At 48.1% G+C, this 20084-nt stretch overlaps 3 protein-coding genes and 2 long non-coding RNA genes across 10 annotated transcripts; 3 read left to right on the top strand and 2 right to left on the bottom strand.

Annotated features, from left to right (window-relative positions):
* Positions 1–439: 439 nt before the first annotated feature.
* On the top strand, positions 440–3218 carry LOC117245204. Its single transcript, XR_004499612.1, has 2 exons — positions 440–1481; positions 1952–3218. It is a non-coding gene; the product is annotated as an uncharacterized LOC117245204 (long non-coding RNA).
* Positions 1032–3989, bottom strand: LOC117245203. Its single transcript, XR_004499611.1, has 2 exons — positions 2915–3989; positions 1032–2510 (listed from the first exon to the last, which is right to left on the bottom strand). It is a non-coding gene; the product is annotated as an uncharacterized LOC117245203 (long non-coding RNA).
* Positions 3990–4557: 568 nt separating this feature from the next.
* Positions 4558–17309, top strand: KMT5A (lysine methyltransferase 5A). Of its 4 annotated transcripts, none has more exons than XR_004499605.1 (9): positions 4570–4797; positions 6881–7037; positions 7850–8066; positions 8720–8804; positions 9152–9211; positions 9693–9883; positions 10562–10698; positions 12894–13024; positions 14127–16136. XR_004499605.1 is itself a non-coding variant. In XM_015643880.3 (7 exons), exons 1-7 carry the CDS (start codon positions 4642–4644, stop codon positions 10770–10772), a joined length of 1077 nt encoding a protein of 358 aa, XP_015499366.1. In that variant the 5' UTR covers positions 4558–4641; the 3' UTR covers positions 10773–12781. The 4 variants fall into 4 exon arrangements, 1 of the variants encoding a protein (XP_015499366.1); XR_004499606.1 differs by lacking the exons at positions 12894–13024; positions 14127–16136 and adding exons at positions 16593–16702; positions 17068–17309 and having other exon boundaries at positions 4571–4797; positions 10562–10694; XR_004499607.1 differs by lacking the exons at positions 12894–13024; positions 14127–16136 and adding an exon at positions 9967–10044 and having other exon boundaries at positions 4569–4797; positions 10562–10675.
* On the bottom strand, positions 14140–18368 carry RILPL2 (Rab interacting lysosomal protein like 2). 2 transcript variants are annotated; one of them, XM_015643884.3, is made up of 4 exons: positions 18001–18368; positions 17059–17210; positions 14725–14835; positions 14140–14249 (listed from the first exon to the last, which is right to left on the bottom strand). In XM_015643884.3, exons 1-4 carry the CDS (start codon positions 18349–18351, stop codon positions 14225–14227), a joined length of 639 nt encoding a protein of 212 aa, XP_015499370.1. In that variant the 5' UTR covers positions 18352–18368; the 3' UTR covers positions 14140–14224. The 2 variants fall into 2 exon arrangements, with proteins under 2 accessions (XP_015499370.1, XP_015499371.1); XM_015643885.3 differs by having other exon boundaries at positions 18106–18368.
* Positions 16613–20016, top strand: SNRNP35 (small nuclear ribonucleoprotein U11/U12 subunit 35). 2 transcript variants are annotated; one of them, XM_033518223.1, is made up of 2 exons: positions 16613–16702; positions 19020–20016. In XM_033518223.1, the coding sequence occupies exon 2, from the start codon at positions 19023–19025 to the stop codon at positions 19818–19820; it is 798 nt and encodes a 265-aa protein (XP_033374114.1). In that variant the 5' UTR covers positions 16613–16702; positions 19020–19022; the 3' UTR covers positions 19821–20016. The 2 variants fall into 2 exon arrangements, with proteins under 2 accessions (XP_033374114.1, XP_015499367.1); XM_015643881.2 differs by lacking the exon at positions 16613–16702 and adding an exon at positions 18374–18523.
* The last annotated feature ends 68 nt before the right edge of the window (positions 20017–20084 follow it).

Below are 20084 nucleotides of genomic sequence, written 5' to 3'. Positions count from 1 at the left end.
CCGCCGCCACCGCCGCCGCCGGGCCCTGGCGCGCGTTCCTCGCTCGCCCCCCCGTCACGTGACATGCCGCGTCTCGGTTTTTCCCTGCCCGCAGCAACGGGAAAACAGCAAGTTCCCCGTTCCCTCCCCCAAAAAAATCCCGGTGTATCCACCATCCTTCAAATAAGCGACGTCCCTGCGGGCGGCCCCCGCCTCAGGGCAGCGGCCGCAGTCGAGCCTTGGCGATCCGGGCCCGGTTCCCGGTAGGGTGGGGGGAGGGGAAGGCGGAGGCGAACGGCTGCGAGCGGTCACGTGACCGAGGCTCCGCAAGATGGCGGCTGCCGGCGAGAACGCGGCAGCGCGGCGGAGCTCTCGCGAGGTCTCGCGTTTCTCGCTGCATCACGGGGCGGGAGGGGGTGGGGAAGGCGCCGTGCGCGCGCCCCCGCCTGAGGCGGCGTTGGCGGGAGCGGCCGCGGAGCGGCGGGACCGGCCCGGGCGCGGGGTCGGGCCCCGGGGGCTGTCGGCGTGAGGGGAAACGGTGATATCCCAGCTCATCCCCGCCCGTGATGTGCGTGAATACGTCTCACTTCAGTTGGCCCTCTGGGCCCGTCCCGTCCCTCCACGGTTGGCGGCTCCGAGCACCCCGGTGCGGCCGGTGCCACCGCGCCCTGAGGACGCCGCCACCTCCGCCCCCTCACAGAGCCGGGACTCTGCGGTGTTCCTGCACAGGAACTCCCCCAGGAGAATGCGGGGAAACATCCCTGCTGCCCTCCCTGGGAATGCCGCCCTGGGGATGTGCCCGGCAGATGAGTTTTCATTTGCTAGTGTTTTACAAGCTGCTAATGTGAAACTTGCTGCTGCAAAAAGTGAGTGAAAATCTGGAGACCACTCATGATAGTTTCACATTTGGAGACATATTTTTAGCGCTGGAGGCCCCCAGACAGAAGACTTATTAAAAGAGACAATCTTCCAATAAAATGCTTTTCCAGTTGTGTAAGAACATGAAAATTTGTAAGAACTTTCACACAGAATTGAGTCAGACATAGATGAAGTGTGAGCAATCATGAAATTCTTTCAAATGTTCAGTACTACTCATTCGATCTTGTGCAAGTTTGCTTATTTTATCATTAGGCAAATTTAACAGGGATTAATACAACCAGTAAAGGATTAGACAGATTAAGGCTAAACTATTTAAAGACAAAGCAACGTTAATTAAACTGACTTGAGTAATTCAGATTAATCAGTGATGCTTCAGATGGAGAAAAAGACGACAGAAATGTGGCCAGAGACCAGAAGAACAATTTAAATGACAGCTTTTGTCTTGATTATTGCCCTCTGCACACTTGAAATGAAGGCATGATGAAGTACAGCTCACACGTGCTAAATCGAACTTTAAATCTCAGCACCTTTATACAATCGTGACAAGAAAGGGAGGGTTTCGATGTCTTGAGTTGAAAAGGGAGTTACCTGTCAGCGTTTGTGATCATCCTCGACTGGAATAGGTGAGTAATCCCACTGGTGGAAATGCTGCTTTCCATTGGCGTGGAATTAACACACACACATTTGTCTGCAGGACTGTTTCCATAGAATTTTGCATGTAATTCACTGATCTCACTGCACTTTCTAGTCAGAGATTTTTTATTTTATTATTTTTTTTAATCTTTGGCAGATACATTTCTGAATGTAATTATATTTTATAATCCATGAAATGCAGTTAGCACCTACTGGCATTTTATTCTGTGACTTTATAAAATGATATTGCTTAATGTAATACTCAGCAGTTATCCCCAGGGATTGTTTTTGCTTGATTTCTAGTGGCTGAAGCACAAATTGTAGGGATTTCATCTTGTGAACGAGAAATTTGTGTAAATGGTGTCATATATTTTGCAAATTGCAAATATGACAGGTGCTGTGTGAGAACTTGCTCTCAGGTGGAAATATTTAACAAGCATCTCCTTGGTATATTCGACAGAAAATGAAACCATGAATTCAAAGATAAAATAAGATTTGTTTTAAACTGGATGAAGTGTTCGTCTAGACCGAAGTGATTTACCTTGAAGATTTTCTTCTCTTTCTGAGCAAATCAACGCCTCGCTCGTTCTTCCATCCCTTCCCCCACAAAACAATTTCACATTTCCGCAGTAAAACGTGGTGCTCCCGGGAGCTGCTCATGCGGCACTACGGGAGAGAATATTTAGGTCACTGGGTTTTAGCGCTGGCTCTAGCGGGAGTCGCGCTGCTCTCTCTGGATTACGGGATCCGTGTGTCCTGAGTCACAGACACGGGCGGCTCCAGCCTCACTCTTTTGGGCTGGAGCCCTTAACATTTGAACTTCATCTCTGGCTTTCGGTCGCCGCCAGCTGAGGGGTAAAGCCAACATGTTTTGCTAATTCACGGTGTGATCCCACCGCGCCGGGAGCAGCGGCCAGTTAGAGATGACGTTGTTTTCTTTGTTGCTCTGGGGAAGAGAATTGCTTGGCTTCCTTTGCCCTCTACTGGTGGCCCGCACGGCTTCGATGCCAATTCGGTTGCTTTGTTTAATATACATATACAAAATAATTATTTAAAATATACAACCCCTAACAGCTGAGCAAAACCACAGTTGAGGGCGTTTCCAGAGCTTTCCCAAGACATTAGGAGGAGTGTTCTCTATTATTGCAAGAAAGAAATCATCTTAGTAATTTATGAAGATTTTTTTTTCCCCAGTTTCATCCCAGCTGTGTGATAAGTACAGTGCGAACTGGGGTGGAAAAATCAGAGCAGTGTCTGCTCTGCTGCTTTTGCAGAGAGCTTGGAGTACCTGCCTTGATGGAAGAACACCAAGGACATGGATGTTCATGGACATGATACCCAGAGGACATCAGCTGGCTGCAGTTAGGAGTTTACAGGAAAATACCCAGTGCGTTTTGGTTGCCTGTCTGTAAAATTAATGTACCTGGTGATCGAAGACCCAGACGTAACAAATGACAGTGCCCATGCAGAGCTGGGTTTGTTCTGTCTTCTCCCAAAGTGCCTGAATGCAGAGTTAAAACAAGAAGAGGAGGGGGTGGACTGGAACACTGTGATGTCTTCTGAGACTCCTCTGCAGTCACACTGAATTCCTGTCCTGTGAGCCCCCAGCTGCTCTGGGACAGCTTGGAAAGGACAAGGCTCCAAGTTCTTGATTAAGAGGAGAAGGGTTTTTTTGGGTTTTTTTTCTGTTCTAAAGGGAAAGGATGATTTTCAGCTGTATCACCAAACCGGCTGTTTATATCACTGTGGGAATGCCCAAGAGACAAGCAGCAGCCTGTGGCTACAGATAAGTCTTGGGTGGGAAGCCACCCCCGTGGCGATAGCGCTTGGGTCAGCGCAAGTGCCACCACCCCATGCCCTGAGCACACTCAGGTAGGCCTTGCTGCAGGAGGGGTGACACAGATAAGAAACAAGAGTCAAGCGCTGTTGCTCAATGTAAGTGTTCTGCTTATCATGGAGCACCAAAGTCCTGTGTGGCAATTTCCTGACTTCCATGATGGAATCAACTTGGCATCCATCCAGATCCCGATCCCTGTGTGCTTTTGGCTCATTGCTGTGTTACTCTTTGCCACTGTACTTTCCTGATTTCAAAGGGTATGTACTAGTCCTGTTGGCAGCTTCTGACCAGGGAATGGATGTTGAAGGCAGTTCCAGCTCTCCTGGTGATAATGACGGCTATGTCATTTGGCTTTGTAATATTTTAGCTGCCCTCGTTATAGAATGGGGATTTACACAAGGTCTTTGATACTTTAGTGCAATGCTTGAGTATTATCTTCTCTCCAGGCAAGCTTGGAAGATGGAACTAATGCACATACATTTCAACCAGGGAGATCTAAGCTAAATATTGCGTAAAGCAGCCTAATAATTTCGCACAGCAGAGTTTTACAATCCCGCCAGGATTAGGAGTCTCCAGTGCCGGCTGCATGGCAGCCGTGTGCCCTGCGGAGAGGTGCAGGAGGGAGGCGGCGTTGCCGGGAGGTGCCGGTGCACCGGCAGAGCGGACGGGGCGGGGGCAGCACCGGAGGGTCCCGCTCCCACGCGCTCCCACCCACGTGGCGCGGCCCGGCCGCGGGAGGGGCAGTCCCTGCCGGGCAGCCAATCAGAGCGCTGCCTGCCCTCGGCACGGGCCAATCAGCGCCCAGCGAACACACATTTAAACCATGTTCCCGGGAGCCGCGGCCACCGCGGTGTGACAGGGAGAGGGCGGATTATAGCCCCTTGCGCCAATCAGAGGCCTGAACGCGATAATTGGCAGAAGATTAAACCAATGGGGTTGCCAAGGGTAACGCGGCGTCGCCCTGCGGAGCGGTTGGCGGCGGCGGGGACTCCGCGGGGACAGTCGGGGCCGCCCGGCGCGGGGGCTCCGGGGCGCGGGGCCGCCGCCGCCGCCGCCATGGCCGGAGGTGCGCGGGGCGGAGCGGGCACGAGCGGAGCGGGGCCGGGGCGCGGCGGGGCCGGCGGGGCTGGGCCCGCGCGGCGCGGGCCATCTCCGCGGCGCGGAAGCTCCTCCTGGGAGGTGCGGGGAGCCGGGGCAGGCGGGACTCCTCCCCCGCGCGGTGTGCGCAGCTCGCCGGGAAGGGGCTGGGCCGCCGCGGCTCGCCCTGCCGCATCCAGCCCTTTAAACATGGCGCAGGCCGCGGCGGCCGGGCGATGACCGCGGGCGGCAGCGCCGGACATGGCTCAGGCGCCGATCTTCCCCCGTTGCTCCTAGGGAAGAACATGCCCAAGACCAGGGCGGGCGGCGTGGAGAAGGCAAGTCCCGAGAGCGCCGAGAGGAAGGGCCCTGGCCGCCCCCGGGCCGGCGGGGTAAGCAGTGCCCGGGCCTGGGCGGGCGGAGCGGGACGGGCGGCTCCCGGGGTCTGCTGTGCCCTCCGCTTCCCCCCGGTGCGGGCGAGCCGGCGTGCGGGCTGCCCCGGGGAGCTGCGGGGCCCGGGCCTTCGGGAGCCCCGCAAATCATTCAGAAATGGTTAACTTCTAAGTACCGTCCGACTCTTTCCTTGCTTCCCTGTGCCCTACCGCAGACAGGCCCTAGGCTCGGCATTCCCTCCCTGCCATCTTCCCCGTCCTGTAGTTCTGTCACAGGCAGCTCACCGGAGGCTGCTTGTCTCTTTGCATTTAACTCCGAATGGAAATAATTGTGTCTATTGCATCAAACCCCGGAGCCCCTCAGCAGCCTTTCGTGTGTTTTGCTGTGCTGAGAAAATCTCTACTCTCCGGGGTCTCAAGGCTGGCACAGACAAAGACGTGGCAGCGGCGTCTCGGTTGCGCCAAGAGCGCAGCAGGCAGGGAGCTGGGAATGAAGGGAGGAAGCTATGCTGGAAAAATAGTTGTTCGTTTCCTGCTCATGGTGTATTCAAAGGCTGAAGGCTCAGCTGGCAGGTGGACTGCAGTTCACTGCTTTGGGCTTTCTCCACAAATGCCTGTATTTAAACTTCTTACTAAATCTTGAGGACTTTGAAGCTCAGGGTTCTTTGCTTGCAGTTGTTAAAACGGAGTGTTTTCATAGCGTTTCATGTTTTGAAGCCCTGTTTTTTTAATAAGCAAGTTTACCCTTTCATAGGCCTTTCAGAAATGTTGGAGGTCAGGGAGTGTCTGTCTGATTTGCTTTTTTTCAGGCTGTTCCATCATAATCACAATCTTTAGTAAAGTTTATTTGTGGACTAGGATTTGAGCCTTTAACTGGTCTGATTTTGTGTGAATTATGTACATAGGAAGTTTGTTATTCATGACTACGTTAATAATTAAAATTATCCTATCTGTTCTATTGTGTACTTCGTTTGCTTTTTCATTGTCTGTGACTGAAATACTGAGGTATTTGTTTAGTGAGCTATATTTGAGCTATCTTTTTTTTTTTTTTTTTAACTACTGGGACCCTTTGTTCCTTGCTTTTCTACAAAAATGGATGAATATTTTTGTTGTTTTAACTGGCTTGCAATGTCTGCAAATTGCTTTTGGTTGAGTCAAACTATAGCCAAGAAAAACTCATTCTGCCCAAGTTGCATCTGTTTGTCCAGACTCTGAGATTTCACGGTTGGGATCCGTGTGCCTGACGTACCCTGCACAGGCAAACATAGCCAGGTGGCAGGAGACTGTAAAAGCAAAGGTGACAGGACTCCACTAATCTTTGCTAAATTTGACTCTGCTCACTTGTTGGAGCCTGAGCCTGTGAACAAACCCCAGGCTCTGTGGTGTCTGGCCATGCCAAAGGGTTTTGCCATTTTCCTGACTGGGCTTTGCCCTCTTTAATGGGCTTTTCTGCCATAAACAACTTTTACACTTTATTTTTGTATAATATAATGGTTAAAAGGATAGCACTGTTTATCTCCTATGCTTTGCTGAGAGGTGTCACTCAAGGTAGGCTGTAAAACTGATTCCTGTGCTGCTTAGTTGAGCAGATAATTTACTGCAGCAATATTTGGCACCTCCTGAGAGTAGCTGGGTAGCTCATACCTTTTTGGCTGTGAGCGTTCTGTACTGGGCCTGGACAATTTTTGCTGCGTTATTCATATTTTTTTTGGCATGTGCTCTTTGAGACCGCCCTCCTCCCGAGGAGCTCAGGCTTGGGGTTTGTGGTTTTTTTAGCACCAAAGTTCATTCTGTGAAGCACAAGGGTGGAGGCTGGAGTTAGCTATGACTACCCCATCCTGCCACATTTTATGTGAAAGCTCTCTTGGACTGAGAGCTTGCATTAGTTAAGTTCTCAGAGTGCTCAACACTGTTATGTTTTTTACTTAAAAATCACAACCTCAGTGAGGGTGATGCCTCAAACAGTATAATTTGCAGCAGCACAATCACCTGTCAGCCCTGATTGCTGCAGACTGTTGTGGATGCCAACCTGAGGTTCCTGGAATCTCTGCTGAACTGATTTTTTTGTGTGGGTCTGTTTTAGGAGAATGTGTTTATTGGTCAATCCAAAATCTACAGCTACCTGAATCCCAACAAAGCTCCTGGTGCTCGCCCCCCACTTCAAGAAGAAAACTCTGTCATGTATCACGAGGTGAAATGTCAGGGCAAAACACTAAAGGAAACCTACAGGAAAGGAGCTGGTAAGATTGAGCTTTGGATTGCTTATCTTGGTGAATGTGCCCCCATCACCCCCAATTCTAATATTTTCATCCAGAAATAAAAGCCCAAATTGTGGATGCTCAGTGCTTGGCTTCATAGGTGTTTCTGTGTAGTAACTAGAAATGGGAATGTTCAGTAAGTTTATGAAGGGCAAGAAGATCCATCTGGCTTTGTGTTTAAAGGTGCATTTAACAGCCTTGGTAATTTGTCAAAGCACTGTGATGCAAACACTTTTAGCAAGCAGGTATTTTAAGTCCCATTTGACGCAGGGAGTAACAGGCTTTCTGGAGACTTGGAGCCTTTAGTTCCTAATTTGGCTCCCCAGTTTTGACAAGGAAGTGAAGATGGCTTTAGCTTGTCCCACTGCTGAGGCCTTGCAGCTGTGCTTCTTTTCTCCAGTGAGACTGAAACATCTGTCTCAGCAGATGGGACTGCTAAACCTGATGATTTACTCTACATAAAAATGTTATTTGGCTTTAAAACACGCTCACCTACCTCCTGTCTAAAGATGAGGATGTGGTTGTATTGGGGTAGGATGTAAAAAGACAAGTAAATATTGGTTGTGGGGAGTGTGGATTTCTTGTAATTGCCAGCCCTTTAGCTCCCATGGATTTAGCCTGGGTGGCATTGGTCACTTGGTACCAACATCTGCAGTTGCTGAGCTGAGCAGTGCAGGGTCATTGCTATCCTTTTTCTCTCAGTTGGCAGAACTATGAACCACTGCAATTAATTTAAAGCACTTAGGTATAGTTGGCCCTAAGTTCAGAGCCTTACTCAGTTTCCTTGTCACCAGGAAAAAAGAATGGTGGCAAAATAGTTGAAGGTGCTGTGAAACCAGAAGACCAGAAGGATAAGGAAGGTGGGTGCAATCCTTCAGTGCCCTCTTTTGATCAAAATCAAGAAGCTGTGGAAACCCAGAAGACTCCCCTGCCTGCAGACTGTGCTGAGGAGGCCAATGCAAAGCCAGCTCAGAAGAAGATGGTTAAAGCAAAACGAGGACCAAGGAAAAAGTAAGTGACTGGTGGAATTGTGAAAATACAGCTCTTTATTTTCTCAAGATATCACCTTTTAAAAACCCTAAAATAGCATCCAAGTACCTTACTTTGCAGAGGACTTGTTTGTCTTGAAAGCAAGTTTAGGGTGCTCTATTGTTCTATCACAAGTGAAGTATTTTCTGGTCAAAAAAAGTTAATGAGCCATTAAGACCTACTTTCCTGTGGACAAATGAGAATGTGTCTTGTCAGAAACAGAGCAGTTGGAGGTTTCCTGGCTGAGCTGATACCCTTTCTCATGGTATCAGAGTAATGTGACCTAACATTAATGAATTCCTTGCCAAGCAGTTTTCATGACCTAAATTTTCGAGTGCCTTCTGGCAAGGCACACAGGGGGCCCCAGACTTGTAATGTGACCTTCAGTTGATTTCCAACGACATCTCACTTTTATTGTTCAAGAATTAGTACTGGAGTAATGGAAATAGTGTGGGGACGAAAAGGGGATGCAGCTGTGGTTTTAAGCTAAGAGCAAGGATAAAAAACACTGATTCATGTGGATCACTTTTCAACTTACCAAGCTCAAATAAAAATTTCTTGCACGTAACTTTGCTCTGGAGGTGTAACTTAACAAGTAGTCTGAAATACGTTGTGTTCTCTTTCTCACTCCTTAGAACACAAGGGAGAGCACCAAACCGAAAAGTGACAGATTATTACCCAGTTAGAAGAAGTTCCAGGAAGAGCAAATCTGAATTGGAGGTAGTGCTTCTTGTTAAAATGACATTACTTATAGCATGTCTGATTAGCTGAAAATTTGGGGAAGTGTGTAACTATCTGTAAATGGTTTCCATTTCAAATGGAGTAATTGTAATTGAAGTATTGTTAAGAACATGCTTAAAATTTGGAAATGCTGGTCCAGTTTAGGATCTAGCTGTTTATGTATTTTGGGGGGCAGAAATCTCTCTCTTCCATCCAGTTTGCTGGAAATATGAGATGTTTTGGAACAATGAGTGTCACTGGTTGGTTATTTCCTTCCAGCTCTAGAATAATAGCTACAAAAGCTATCAACAACATTGTGGTTTTGTTTGTTCTTGTTTATTCTGCAGACTGAGGAAAGGAGGAAAATAGATGAGCTGATTACAAGTGGGAAAGAAGAAGGAATGAAGGTAACTGCAGTGCCAACCCAAGTAGTCATGTACTGTTTATTTTACAGTATCTTGATGTTAATCTGTGTAAACAGAGAGTACCAGAATTCAGTCTTGGGACCCTGTGATTCTCTGATGAAACTGCAGGAAAACTGGAACACACAGTCCTTCCTTTTGAGTGAGCAGTGTTGATCTCTGAAGGATGTGTATGTGCAGTCTCAGTTATAAATACTGAGGGGGCTTTAAGGTCTTCACAGAAATGCACTCCTAAGTTCTGTGATTGGAAGACACTGTGTCCAACTACCCAGTAACTGAGAGTGTGTCCCAAACTCATCCTGCATTTTTTCCACAGTGCCAAACATTGTGCTTCTATCTGCTTCATTCTGCAGCTTTTGTCTGCAGTACACACAAATTCCCTTTTATAATTTCCTAGTAATCAGCGTATCTGCAATGATGTAAATCAGCCGGGAAATGAGAAAGTATTTTCTTTTCAACTCAACAGATTGATTACATCGATGGCAAAGGGAGAGGAGTAATTGCTACTAAACATTTTAATCGAGGAGAATTTGTGGTTGAATATCACGGGGATCTCATCGAGATCACTGATGCCAAGAAACGAGAGGCTGTGTATGCTCAAGACCCATCCACAGGCTGCTACATGTACTATTTCCAGTACCTCAGCAAAACCTACTGGTAAGCTCAGGTTTCCATCAACAGGCTTTGAATGCTGCTGATTCTTTTCTTGTTTTCATGGAATTTTTTTTTGTTTTTAATGGATACTGTGAATTATGAAATCTTCTGGAGCATTGATCCATGGTCTGAGAGCCTCCTATATGTCTGGGCTATGAGGAATGGTAGGTGACTCAAAGCCCTGTTCTGTCTACTTGGATGAGGCTTGTAGTTCTGCAGTGGTCTTCTGCCTAAATTTATCCTCTTGTAAAATGAACTCCTTTATCTGAGTTGCGAGGAGCTGGTTTGGAAAGCAAGGAAGGACAGACTCTGACTTTGACTGGGTGCCCTTGCTTCTCCAGTCTCTGACACCCACTTCAGTTCAAGCTTTATAATTTGTTTCACATCTAGATTCTGCTATTCCTGGAAACAGGCAGCTCAAACAGTCCAAAGGTTTTGATTTCTGGGTTTTTGTGCTAACTTAAAAATCTCCCAAAGTTGTTTCAGTTTCCCTGCCTTGCCATATTGTGGCTATCTATTTAACCATGATTGTTCTGTGATGTAACATGATAATGTTCTGTTTCTCCTTAATTTTTCAAGACTTGTGTGGATTCCTCCTTTGTCTGATTTGCACTTTGGGCTTTGTCCACAAACGTGCCCCTGTCCCAGGTGCAATCCCACCTTCTGTTCTTGCTCTTTCAGTGTCGATGCTACGAAAGAAACGAATCGTCTGGGAAGGCTCATTAATCACAGCAAGTGTGGCAATTGTCAGACCAAGCTCCACGACATCGATGGTGTGCCTCATCTCATCCTCATAGCTTCCAGGGACATTAAGGCAGGTGAAGAACTGTTGTACGACTATGGAGACAGAAGCAAAGCTTCCATAGAAGCTCACCCATGGCTGAAACACTAATTCATCTTCCTTGTTTTGGGGTTTTTATTTTTGGACTGAGTGTTCTACAAGGAGTCAGTGAATTTTGTTTTCCTGCCCTCACTTTTCTCAGCTTTCTTAGTGGATGGCTTATGGTCTTCCAAGCTCCTTAAAAACTGCCTTTTTGCTTTGCAGTATTTAAATACCTATTACAGTTTTCCAGGCAGGCTTGAATAATTGATCTTAGATTGCCAAAACTTTTATATCATAAAAGGAAAACCCTCCTTAAAATTTGAATGCTTCTGCATAGTGACCAGTGCCACTTGAGTAGTGAAAGACTTGCACAGAAACTTAATCACTGGGGTTGTGCTTCTGCTTTTGCAAGGAAATCTCACGCTCCTCTTTGGGGTGCTGAACTTGGCTTTATGACAGAAGTACTGCTGTACTCTGGCTTGGTCATTCAGTGGCTTGACTGTCTGTCAGACTGCTTTTCACAGCCCAGTGCTGACAGGCTTCTCTGAGATGGATGCTACTGTCATTCTCAAATAATTTGTGGTAGGAATCCAGTTTCTCCTGTGTCATACATTCTGTTGGCAGTGAACTTCAAATGCACTGGCACTGAGGGAAAAGGATGGTTGGATTGGCTGTTTCCTTTGGAGAAGTGACTCCCAGCCAAATGAGGATGAATCTTGATAGACTGGGTTGATACTGATTACAGATGTGAAGACAGAACTTCACAATGAGAATCAATGTTTGACATTTACTTGTTTTCTAAACTTTGAGAAGGTACCTTTTTTATAGTTGATGGCTGATTCTTGGAGGTGTCTCCCAGAGGATTTTAAAGAAGTTAAAGCTCTCTCCAAAAAATTTTATATTACCTTCCTATGCTAATTAGCCACATCAGAAGCTATTTATTTACTGTGAATGCTTGAAGTAGAGCATAGTGGTTCCGAAAATAGGAGTCATCTTCATATGCAGCTTCAAACTGTAATGATGGAGTTCATGCAGTGAAGAAAGTAGATTCCTTATTGCCTGGTCCTGTAGGTCTGTCCAGCACGGTCTGGTCCCACTGTCTCACAGGGGAGTCGAGCGCTTGGCATCTCGTGGATGTTCGGAACGTTACTGTTGGAGAGCCAAATCTGGGATATAGGCAGGCAATAACAATGCAGGTCCTTTATGTTAAAGATGAATTCTTACCAGTTGGAATTTTTGCCAAGGCAGGCTTGGCATGTGTGTAGATGAAAATGGCTGTGAGCCATCAGCCACGCTTGCTGCTGGAAGATGTCAGCAAGGGATCTGTGGCTCTGTTAATGTCTTCTATTCCTCATGTCTTGAAGGCTGCTGCTGTTCCAGCTGAATGCCCTCTAGACAATCTTATGCTTGCCTATGTGATAGGTCAGATAGCAACAACATCCTGGTTGTGTGCTCCAGCAGCAAGAGAGGTGGCTTAGTGATGTATTTTTTAAATTAAAAACTTGAAGACAATGTCTCTGTAAAATAAAGAATATATTTATTATTGATGAAACGGCTGCTATACTACCTGTCTCCATTGCAGTTCATGAGCATTTTGAAAGAAAGCTGTGAAAATCATTAGCTATTAAATGCTTTGTATTATTTACTGCTTCATACAAGGCAAACTCATCAGAGCAAGCCTGGTTATTTTCCCATTTCTGAAGAATTAACTGGAGACCTGTTACATGTACTGAATTTCAGGTAAGCCTTGTTGGTCAACTTGTCTGAGTTGGCACAGATTTTTTTTCTGGTCTCAGTAACAGAGACCTCAGTAATGTGTACATGTCCTGTTAAACTAGAGCACTTCCCTTAAGTCAAAATTGGAATTAATTTTTTTGATTTATTTTATTTAAACATTTACTTGTTCTCTATCAGGTTGAATAGCTTAAAACCTCTGTACTTCAGCATCACTTTTGTAAACAAGAAAGGGGAAGGATCTCCCTGTTTTACATAAAAAGAAAATGTCTTCTCTGAAAGCTTGACTGGTAATTGAGTAGCACTGCGTTGGAGGATGGAAATAAAGCTCATGTTGCACTGCATAAATATCCTTTACTTTTCTAGGAACACCTATAGAGATCTATAGCTCAATCTCAATGTAATTCTCACAGGAATGTGTCATTTGGATGTTTTTTCTTCCTCTGTGCCTCACAGGAAGGCTTTATCTCCTAACAAGGTGTCAGGGAAAGATACCCTTGGGTTGGGAGCTAAACCGCTTTTTTTAAAGGAGATTGGAAAATGCATCCCTGGATAAACCATGGAAGAGGATGGAATTCAGGTCACATGTAAGCATCTCTCTTGAGCTCAGAGGCACATCCTGGCTGCCACTGATTGTTTGTTTCTTTGTTTAATTTTTCTGTGCACAAAGCCTGTGCTCAAGCAATGCAGTAACTGCCTTCCCTGCTGCCATGCTCTAGAAAATACACAATGAGGGCATGGCCAAGGCTTATTGATATTTTGAAGATGGCAAAAGGACATCAGTGGTTCTGTGCCCTGGCTGAACCAGCTGGCTCAGGTCAGCCATCTGTGGTGTGGCCTTGCTAACAGACAGTTGTTCCTGACCTCAGAAGAGAGGTTGCAGCTCTGCCTTCTGCTGAGCCACATTCACATTGTGCAGCTGAGCAGATGTGTGAAGTGTCCTATATTTTTCATGCTGCCAGTGTAGGAGAGGGAATCAAAAGACTTCAGAGCCTGCTTTTATTTCTGAAGAGAGTAAGATCACAGTTTGATACCTGTCACTGCTTCTTTTATGTCTCTTCAGACTTCTCTGCTCTGGATATTCTACCTTTCTAAATAGAGAACCTAATTGGTGTCTTTCAAGCTTCTTTTCCCACTCCTCTGTTTGCCCTATATGCTTCCACTGGTGCTAAATCTCATTACTGGGGCCAATACACAGCTTGTGGCAGGTGATTGAAAGAACAGAGCTTATGCAAAACACAGCTGCCTACCACAGGAGACTTTCAGCAGTCAGAAATGAAATGTTTGGTGCATCTGTTCCAGTCTGAGCACTGCCTGCACCTCAGTCCTTCATGTGTGCAGAGCCCAATTGCTTTTCTTCCTTTGCTGTGCTTTTCTCCGTTCATCTCACCCCCAACCAACCACTTGTGAATGGTATGTCTCTCTTAACTTCATCTTCTGAAATAATTTGTGTTGAATGTTTTGATAGCTGGACAGGGTCAGTATGCTGTAGTACAGATCATCACAGGCTCTCTTAATAAGAATAAACCCCAGCTTTGTATAAACATTTTATTTTCTACATGTGGGTAATGTCTGACAGTAAGAAATACAAAAATTGTTTCTGAAACAGTTTCTGAAAAAGCAGAGTAAAATCTATTCTGAAAGAATATTATACAACATGATGTTAATGAGATTGCTCATTCTCTACAGCAGGAGTGATGCTGCTGCTTCCAATCATTGTCTTTCCCAACGCCTCTGAGGCTCATCAGTGCCATTCTCACCAGCAGCAGTTAAGTCCTTGAGGATGCTCATTTTCCATGTTTAAAAGAAAACCTAAAATAAAAGGGAAAAAATCAATAGCAGAAAGGAAACAATAATGTACAACTGGGAAACAAGGAACAGGCAGGGGGCTGGCCCTGTCAGTGTGCTATTTTGGGAGACTTTAGGGACAGACCCTGAGCTGTGGGTTTTGTGTACAATGTAAACAAAGCCTGGGGCCAGCCAGGGTGCTCCCACAGCACAGCCCTGAGGGGCTGGCAGGGGAGGCAAGTATTGAATCATTTTGCTCAGGAATGCTTGTTTTTCCTAGGAAAAAAGTGACTCCCTGCTTGCCTGGGTGGAGGTTGCTTTCCTGTGCAGTGCTTTTTCCCCAGGAAGAGATTGCTTTATCAGGTTTTTAACTTTACATGGAGACCAGAAAACAATATCCAGCCAACTGGGCTAAAGTTCAGCATCCATCCCTGGCTTCTCTGCACGCAGTGGGTCATATTCTTACAAATTCTGCCCCAAAATCTGCAGACAAACTTACAGACGTTTGATGATTGTCTTCTCTTCACTGTCCTTGCTAGTGCCAGCACTTCTGCCACTGACTTCTTTTTCCAGTTCTTCAGTTTGGTCCTTTTTCTGTGAGATGATCCCACTGGCAAAGGAAATGGTTTTGTTTATTTTTTTTGTGGGTTTGTGCAGAATGTGACAGTTAGACCACTCACAGGGCAGCTGGGACATGGGTGAATGAATGTTCACAGGACAGGGATGGCAGCCCAGCCTCTCTTCCTTGTGAACTGAAAATAATGAATTATTATCCCTAAATACAGCAGTGTAATGGTGCCAGGGTTATGCTTTAATGAGACCACTAAAAAAGTAACAAACTGACTTCTCCACAGAGAAAAAATGGCAAATCATAATGAGGGTGAAAGGGAAGTGTAATCACACTTGGATTTGTGCAAAAATCCAAGGATAAAAGGAGGGTGTGGACACAAATGGTGAACTTCTGCAGGGGTGGATGTGTGGTACCTCCAGCGCAGCCACCCAGGCTCACACCAGGCCTGGGAACAGATGGGAGATTCCCAACTCCCCTGCAAGGCAGGTGCCTGTTCCTCTTTCCACCCTACAGAGGAGAGAAGAAAGGCTTTGCCTCAGCTGTAGATTTTGCCATCCTACTTCAGTGTTTCTACACTCCAGAAGTTATAACCGCCTACTCCAGGCAGCAGTTTCAGTTTGACCAAAGGGTGTTTTCCCTGCCTGGAAAGGGGTTAGATTTTCCCAGCCTGCACACTCAGTGTTTTCACAGCGTGTCCTGAGCTGACCTCAGTCCTTCGGAGAGCTCAGTGGATCAAAGCCTGTGACTGCAGTAGCTGCAGGCAAAGAGTAGCCAAGCAACACTCAACTGGATTCAGAAATAAAAACACAGAGCACTTAAAAACTGGTGTGACACCATCACGGGGTAATTCTGAGGCAGACTCTCCTCTTGGACAAATGACACAAAGAGCTGTTGGGTGACACTGCAGAGTTTCAACACCCACATGGTAATTTCTACCCAGAAACCATGATGAAAAATGCAGCCCCCAAACACCACCAGTCACTTGGAGCCAGTCTCTGAGATGTTTGTTACCTTGTGTTATACAGTGCTTATTTCCAATGTGTACAAGGCATTTTAGAACATATATTTATCTTCTTCTGCATAATTACTCTTTACTACAATTACAATTAGGATTTTATGTGACTGTTTAGAGGGAAAATGGGTTTTGGCTTATGCTGTAACACTGTATGAGGAGATAACCTCACAAATTACTGGACCTGGAAAGCAGCCCTGCCCTGCTCTTGTTGCATAGCACTGTGACTCAAATCATTAAAAATCTGAAACTATTCCTACTGTTACATTTTTAACTTGGCCTGTACTAAACTGTGTAACAGCTGGAAATAAAGCAAGAGGCCATTCCACTGCTGCTCAGCAAAGCATCCAGCTGAGCTGGGGAAGTGTTCTGGGGTAGTTTGTAAATTCTTGGATTTAAGTATAACTTCTTGGCTTAACCTGCCTGTTACAGACAAGGCAAAGGGCAGGTTCCCTGTATCCAGGAGGGTGCTGCTGAGATATCCCAACTGAAATCTAATGTGCTCAGATATTTTGTCTCTACATTAAGAAGGAATTTCTTGACCCAAAGAGTTTATAACCCAGCCTGATGAGAGGGTGCAGAAGTTGGGGTGAATTAATTTGTAGCACCAAGATCAAGACCCTTCCCACATCCCACCCTTTGACTCACACTGACTCTCCCTAGAACAAAAAACAAACCCTTCTCTGAAATCATCTCTTTGCACAGTTCAAGGGCCTCTGTTGGCAGTCTTAAAAACCCCACAGTTTATCATGAACGATGAAAGAGCTCAATATTCTGTTTCTAGATCAGTGCCATACCCCCGTGGGAGTGAAGGAGCAGAGAACAACCAGCATCGTGCTGCAGGAGGAAGGAAACTTCAACTAAAGCTGAGCTGGAAACCCCCTGTGCTCTTTGGTATGTAGTGTGGCTTTAGACACAGAGTGTGTGCAACTACTGTGACTGCACAGATTAAGTCCTGTGCACGAGAATCCAGCCTGGATGTGGAGTGGGAGTTAACTGTGCGTAGGCTGAGAGTGGGACAATTATGGGAACAGGCTGAGAACTGTGCAGAGGAAAAGGGAGTTTGGTTTTTAAATCATGTTGCATAGAGACTTCATTGCTCCCCCATTTTTCTTTGGTCACTTACATGCCTGGACAGTGCCTATCCTGACCTAGGGGCCCAAACCTGCAAGACTCTCACCTGAGAAGCTTCCCAGACATGAAGCACTTGTTATTAGTAGTGTTTGTTCTCTGCTGACTTCAAGCTTTACCTTTTATAGCACTGTAGCTCCTCTTGCACCACCAGAAGCTGCGCTTTCAGCTGGTTCCTCTCCTGCAATACATCTCGGAGCTCTTGTAAAGTGAACCGGGGCCGGTTGGGGTCTGTGAGGTCTATCACCATTTGATCTGGTCCAAGACTGGGCTGTAAAATTAACAGCAGAGGATCTTGTAACCTCTCAAAAAACTCAGCATTCAGAGAGTAAAATATCTGGATTTTATAAATATGGAATTTTTAGAACTAGTACGAATTTATCACTATCCTGATTTATTTCTTTTTCCAAGCAGTTAATAATAGTTCTTCATATTTTTGTATTCCCTTAATGACTGTGTTCCCCAGCCAAGCATAGGCCACAACTGTGACAGGCTCTGACCACAGTTAAAAGCAAAGTCTCTGTCCCAAAGAGTTTGCAATTTAGATGTCAAGAAGATGCTGTTATCAGATTGTTCTCAGATGATGAGGGAGGCTGAGCCATCTAATGCCACACTAAAATTCTAAAACCTTTGTAGTAATCAAGACATACATTTCCCTCACATCAGTGTTTGCATACAGTTGTCTCTATGGTGCCGGTGCTGTGCAAGAGCTGAACACGGTGGGTTTGTACTCTGAACTCTGTGCGTGTCTGCACAACTTTGCTGGGTCAGTCACTGCAGTGAAACTGCAGCGAGGAATCCACAGCGCTGCGACCCGTAACCACCTCGAAGGAACGCGCCTCAAGGCTTTCATGGCCAAAGACGGGAAGTGACTTTGTGAGGCTCGTCCTGCTCAAACAAAAGAGACCACAAACATCGGCCGGCCCATCCGGTGTGGTTCTGGGTGCGCTCGCGACCCGCGCGTGGTGGAAGGGACCCGTGTCCCGTGTGTGTCCCCTGTGCCGGACCGTGTCCCCTGTGCCGGACCGTGTCCCCTGTGCCCGGCCGTGTCCCGCACCCACCTGCGGGGCCCTCCCGTGGGCCGCCGCCCGCAGCTGCTCCAGCTCCCGCCGGAGGCTGTCCCGCTCCCGCCGGAGCTGCTCCTCGGCCACGCTGCTCTCGCTCACCAGCGCCTCCAGCATCTCCAGCACCCTGACGATCCTGAACTGCAGCCGGGCGCGGGCGGCGGGCAGCTGCGGCCCGGCGCGGAGCTGCAGCAGGTCCCGGCCCACCACGGAGGAGATGTCGTAGACATCCGCGGCTGTCAGCTGGAACGGGCTCTTCTCCAGAGCGCTCTCCGGGCCGCCATCCTCCTCCTCATCCTCCTCCTCCTCCTCCTCCAGCTCCTCCTCCCCGTCCCGGCCCTGCTCCATGCCCGCCGCACTCCGGCGCTCCCTCCCAGCCGGCCCGGGCGGCGCTGCCGGCGGGGCCGCGGGCGGAGCGGCCCCTCCCGCCCCCGGCGCTCCCATGGCGGCGGCCGCGGCCCCGCGCCGCTTCCCGCCCGGCCCCTTCCCCTGAGGAGACACCGCCTGCTCTCCGCTGCCGGTAAGAGACGGGAGGCTCTCCGGCAGCCCCGGGAACCAGCACCGAAGCGGGTGAACGCGTCGGCCTTTCCGCAGCGCCACGTCCGCCTCGGCGGCTCCGGGAGCAAGGCGTGGGGACTGGCGGGCTCCGGGCCTGAAATGAGCCCCGGTGGGAGCGGCTGCGGCTCCTTCGGCCCGGCGAATCGGCCCCTGCCCGCCGGGAGAGCCGCACCGGGCGGCTGAGGGGACAGGCGGCGGCGGGAGCGGGGCTGAGGGGCCTCCTCGGGCCGGGCCGGGCTCGCAGGGGAAGGCCGGGGCCCCTCAGACCGGGGTAGGCCAGGGGAGGATCCGGCTCCACGACACGGCTCTGTCCCGGCACGTGGACTCAACCAACAGCGACACGGCCGGTTCATTTTCGTGTGTCTCACTTTGGGGGATTTTTGGATGAGCACGCAGTGCAGTGGTGCTGGAAGCGCTTCTGGCTGTGAGCCTGTGCCGTGTGTGTTCTCCCCCACCAGACAATGGCTGACTGGGCCCCCATAGCGAAGGAGTACGATCCCCTCAAGGCTGGCAGCATCGATGGCACGGACGAGGAGCCCCACGACCGGGCCATATGGCGGGCAATGCTGGCACGGTATGTACCCAACAAGGGCATCACGGGAGATCCTCACCTCACCCTCTTCGTGGCGAGGCTCAATCTTCAGACCACAGAAGAGAAGTTAAAGGAGGTTTTTTCCCGCTATGGAGACATCAGAAAGATCCGTCTGGTTCGAGACCTGGTCACGGGATTTTCCAAGGGGTACGCGTTTATTGAGTACAAAGAGGAGCGCGCGCTCCTGAAGGCCCACAGGGATGCCAACAGGCTGGTCATCGACCAACATGAGATCTTTGTAGACTTTGAACTGGAAAGAACTCTCAAAGGATGGATTCCCCGGAGGCTTGGGGGTGGGTTTGGAGGCAAAAAAGAATCCGGGCAGCTGCGGTTCGGAGGACGGGACAGACCTTTCCGAAAGCCCATCAATTTGCCAAACATGAAAAATGATTTCTATGGAGAAGGATCATCAGAGAAAAGAAACTGGTCTCGTGAGGGAACAAGGGACTGGAGAACAAAGGACCGGGACCATGAGAGGAGCAGGGACAAACGCTGGCCAGAAAGGGAGAGGTCGTGGGCTTGGGGTGACAGTGAGAGAGAGAGGGACTCCAAAGAGGAGAGGAGCAGGGGGAGGGAAAGGAAGGACAGAGACAGGAAGGACAGGGATAGAGACCGGAGCAGGGACAGGGACAGCAAGAAGCAAAGAGATGATGATAAGCACCGATAGGTGACCGTGCCTTGTCCTGGGTGTGTGTGACCTACCCTTATGGCAGCTCACAGCATTCCCAGAACAAGCTGTGGTGTTGCCACCTTGTGCCTGTGACTGCTGCCAGCAGCTCTCTGTAGTTTGGTTCCTAATGCAGTTCAGATGTGTGTTGAATTGTTCTTTAGAGAAAATAAACTTTTGTATTAATGTTTTTGAACTGGTGGGTGCTGTAAGAAATGCACAGGCATTCCACTGAGCCGAGCACACGGCTTGTCTGGCTGCCTG

The sequence above is a fragment of the Parus major genome, chromosome 15 (assembly GCF_001522545.3).
Source record: "Parus major isolate Abel chromosome 15, Parus_major1.1, whole genome shotgun sequence".
NCBI lineage: Eukaryota > Metazoa > Chordata > Aves > Passeriformes > Paridae > Parus > Parus major.
This window is presented reverse-complemented; position numbering and strand designations above follow the sequence as displayed.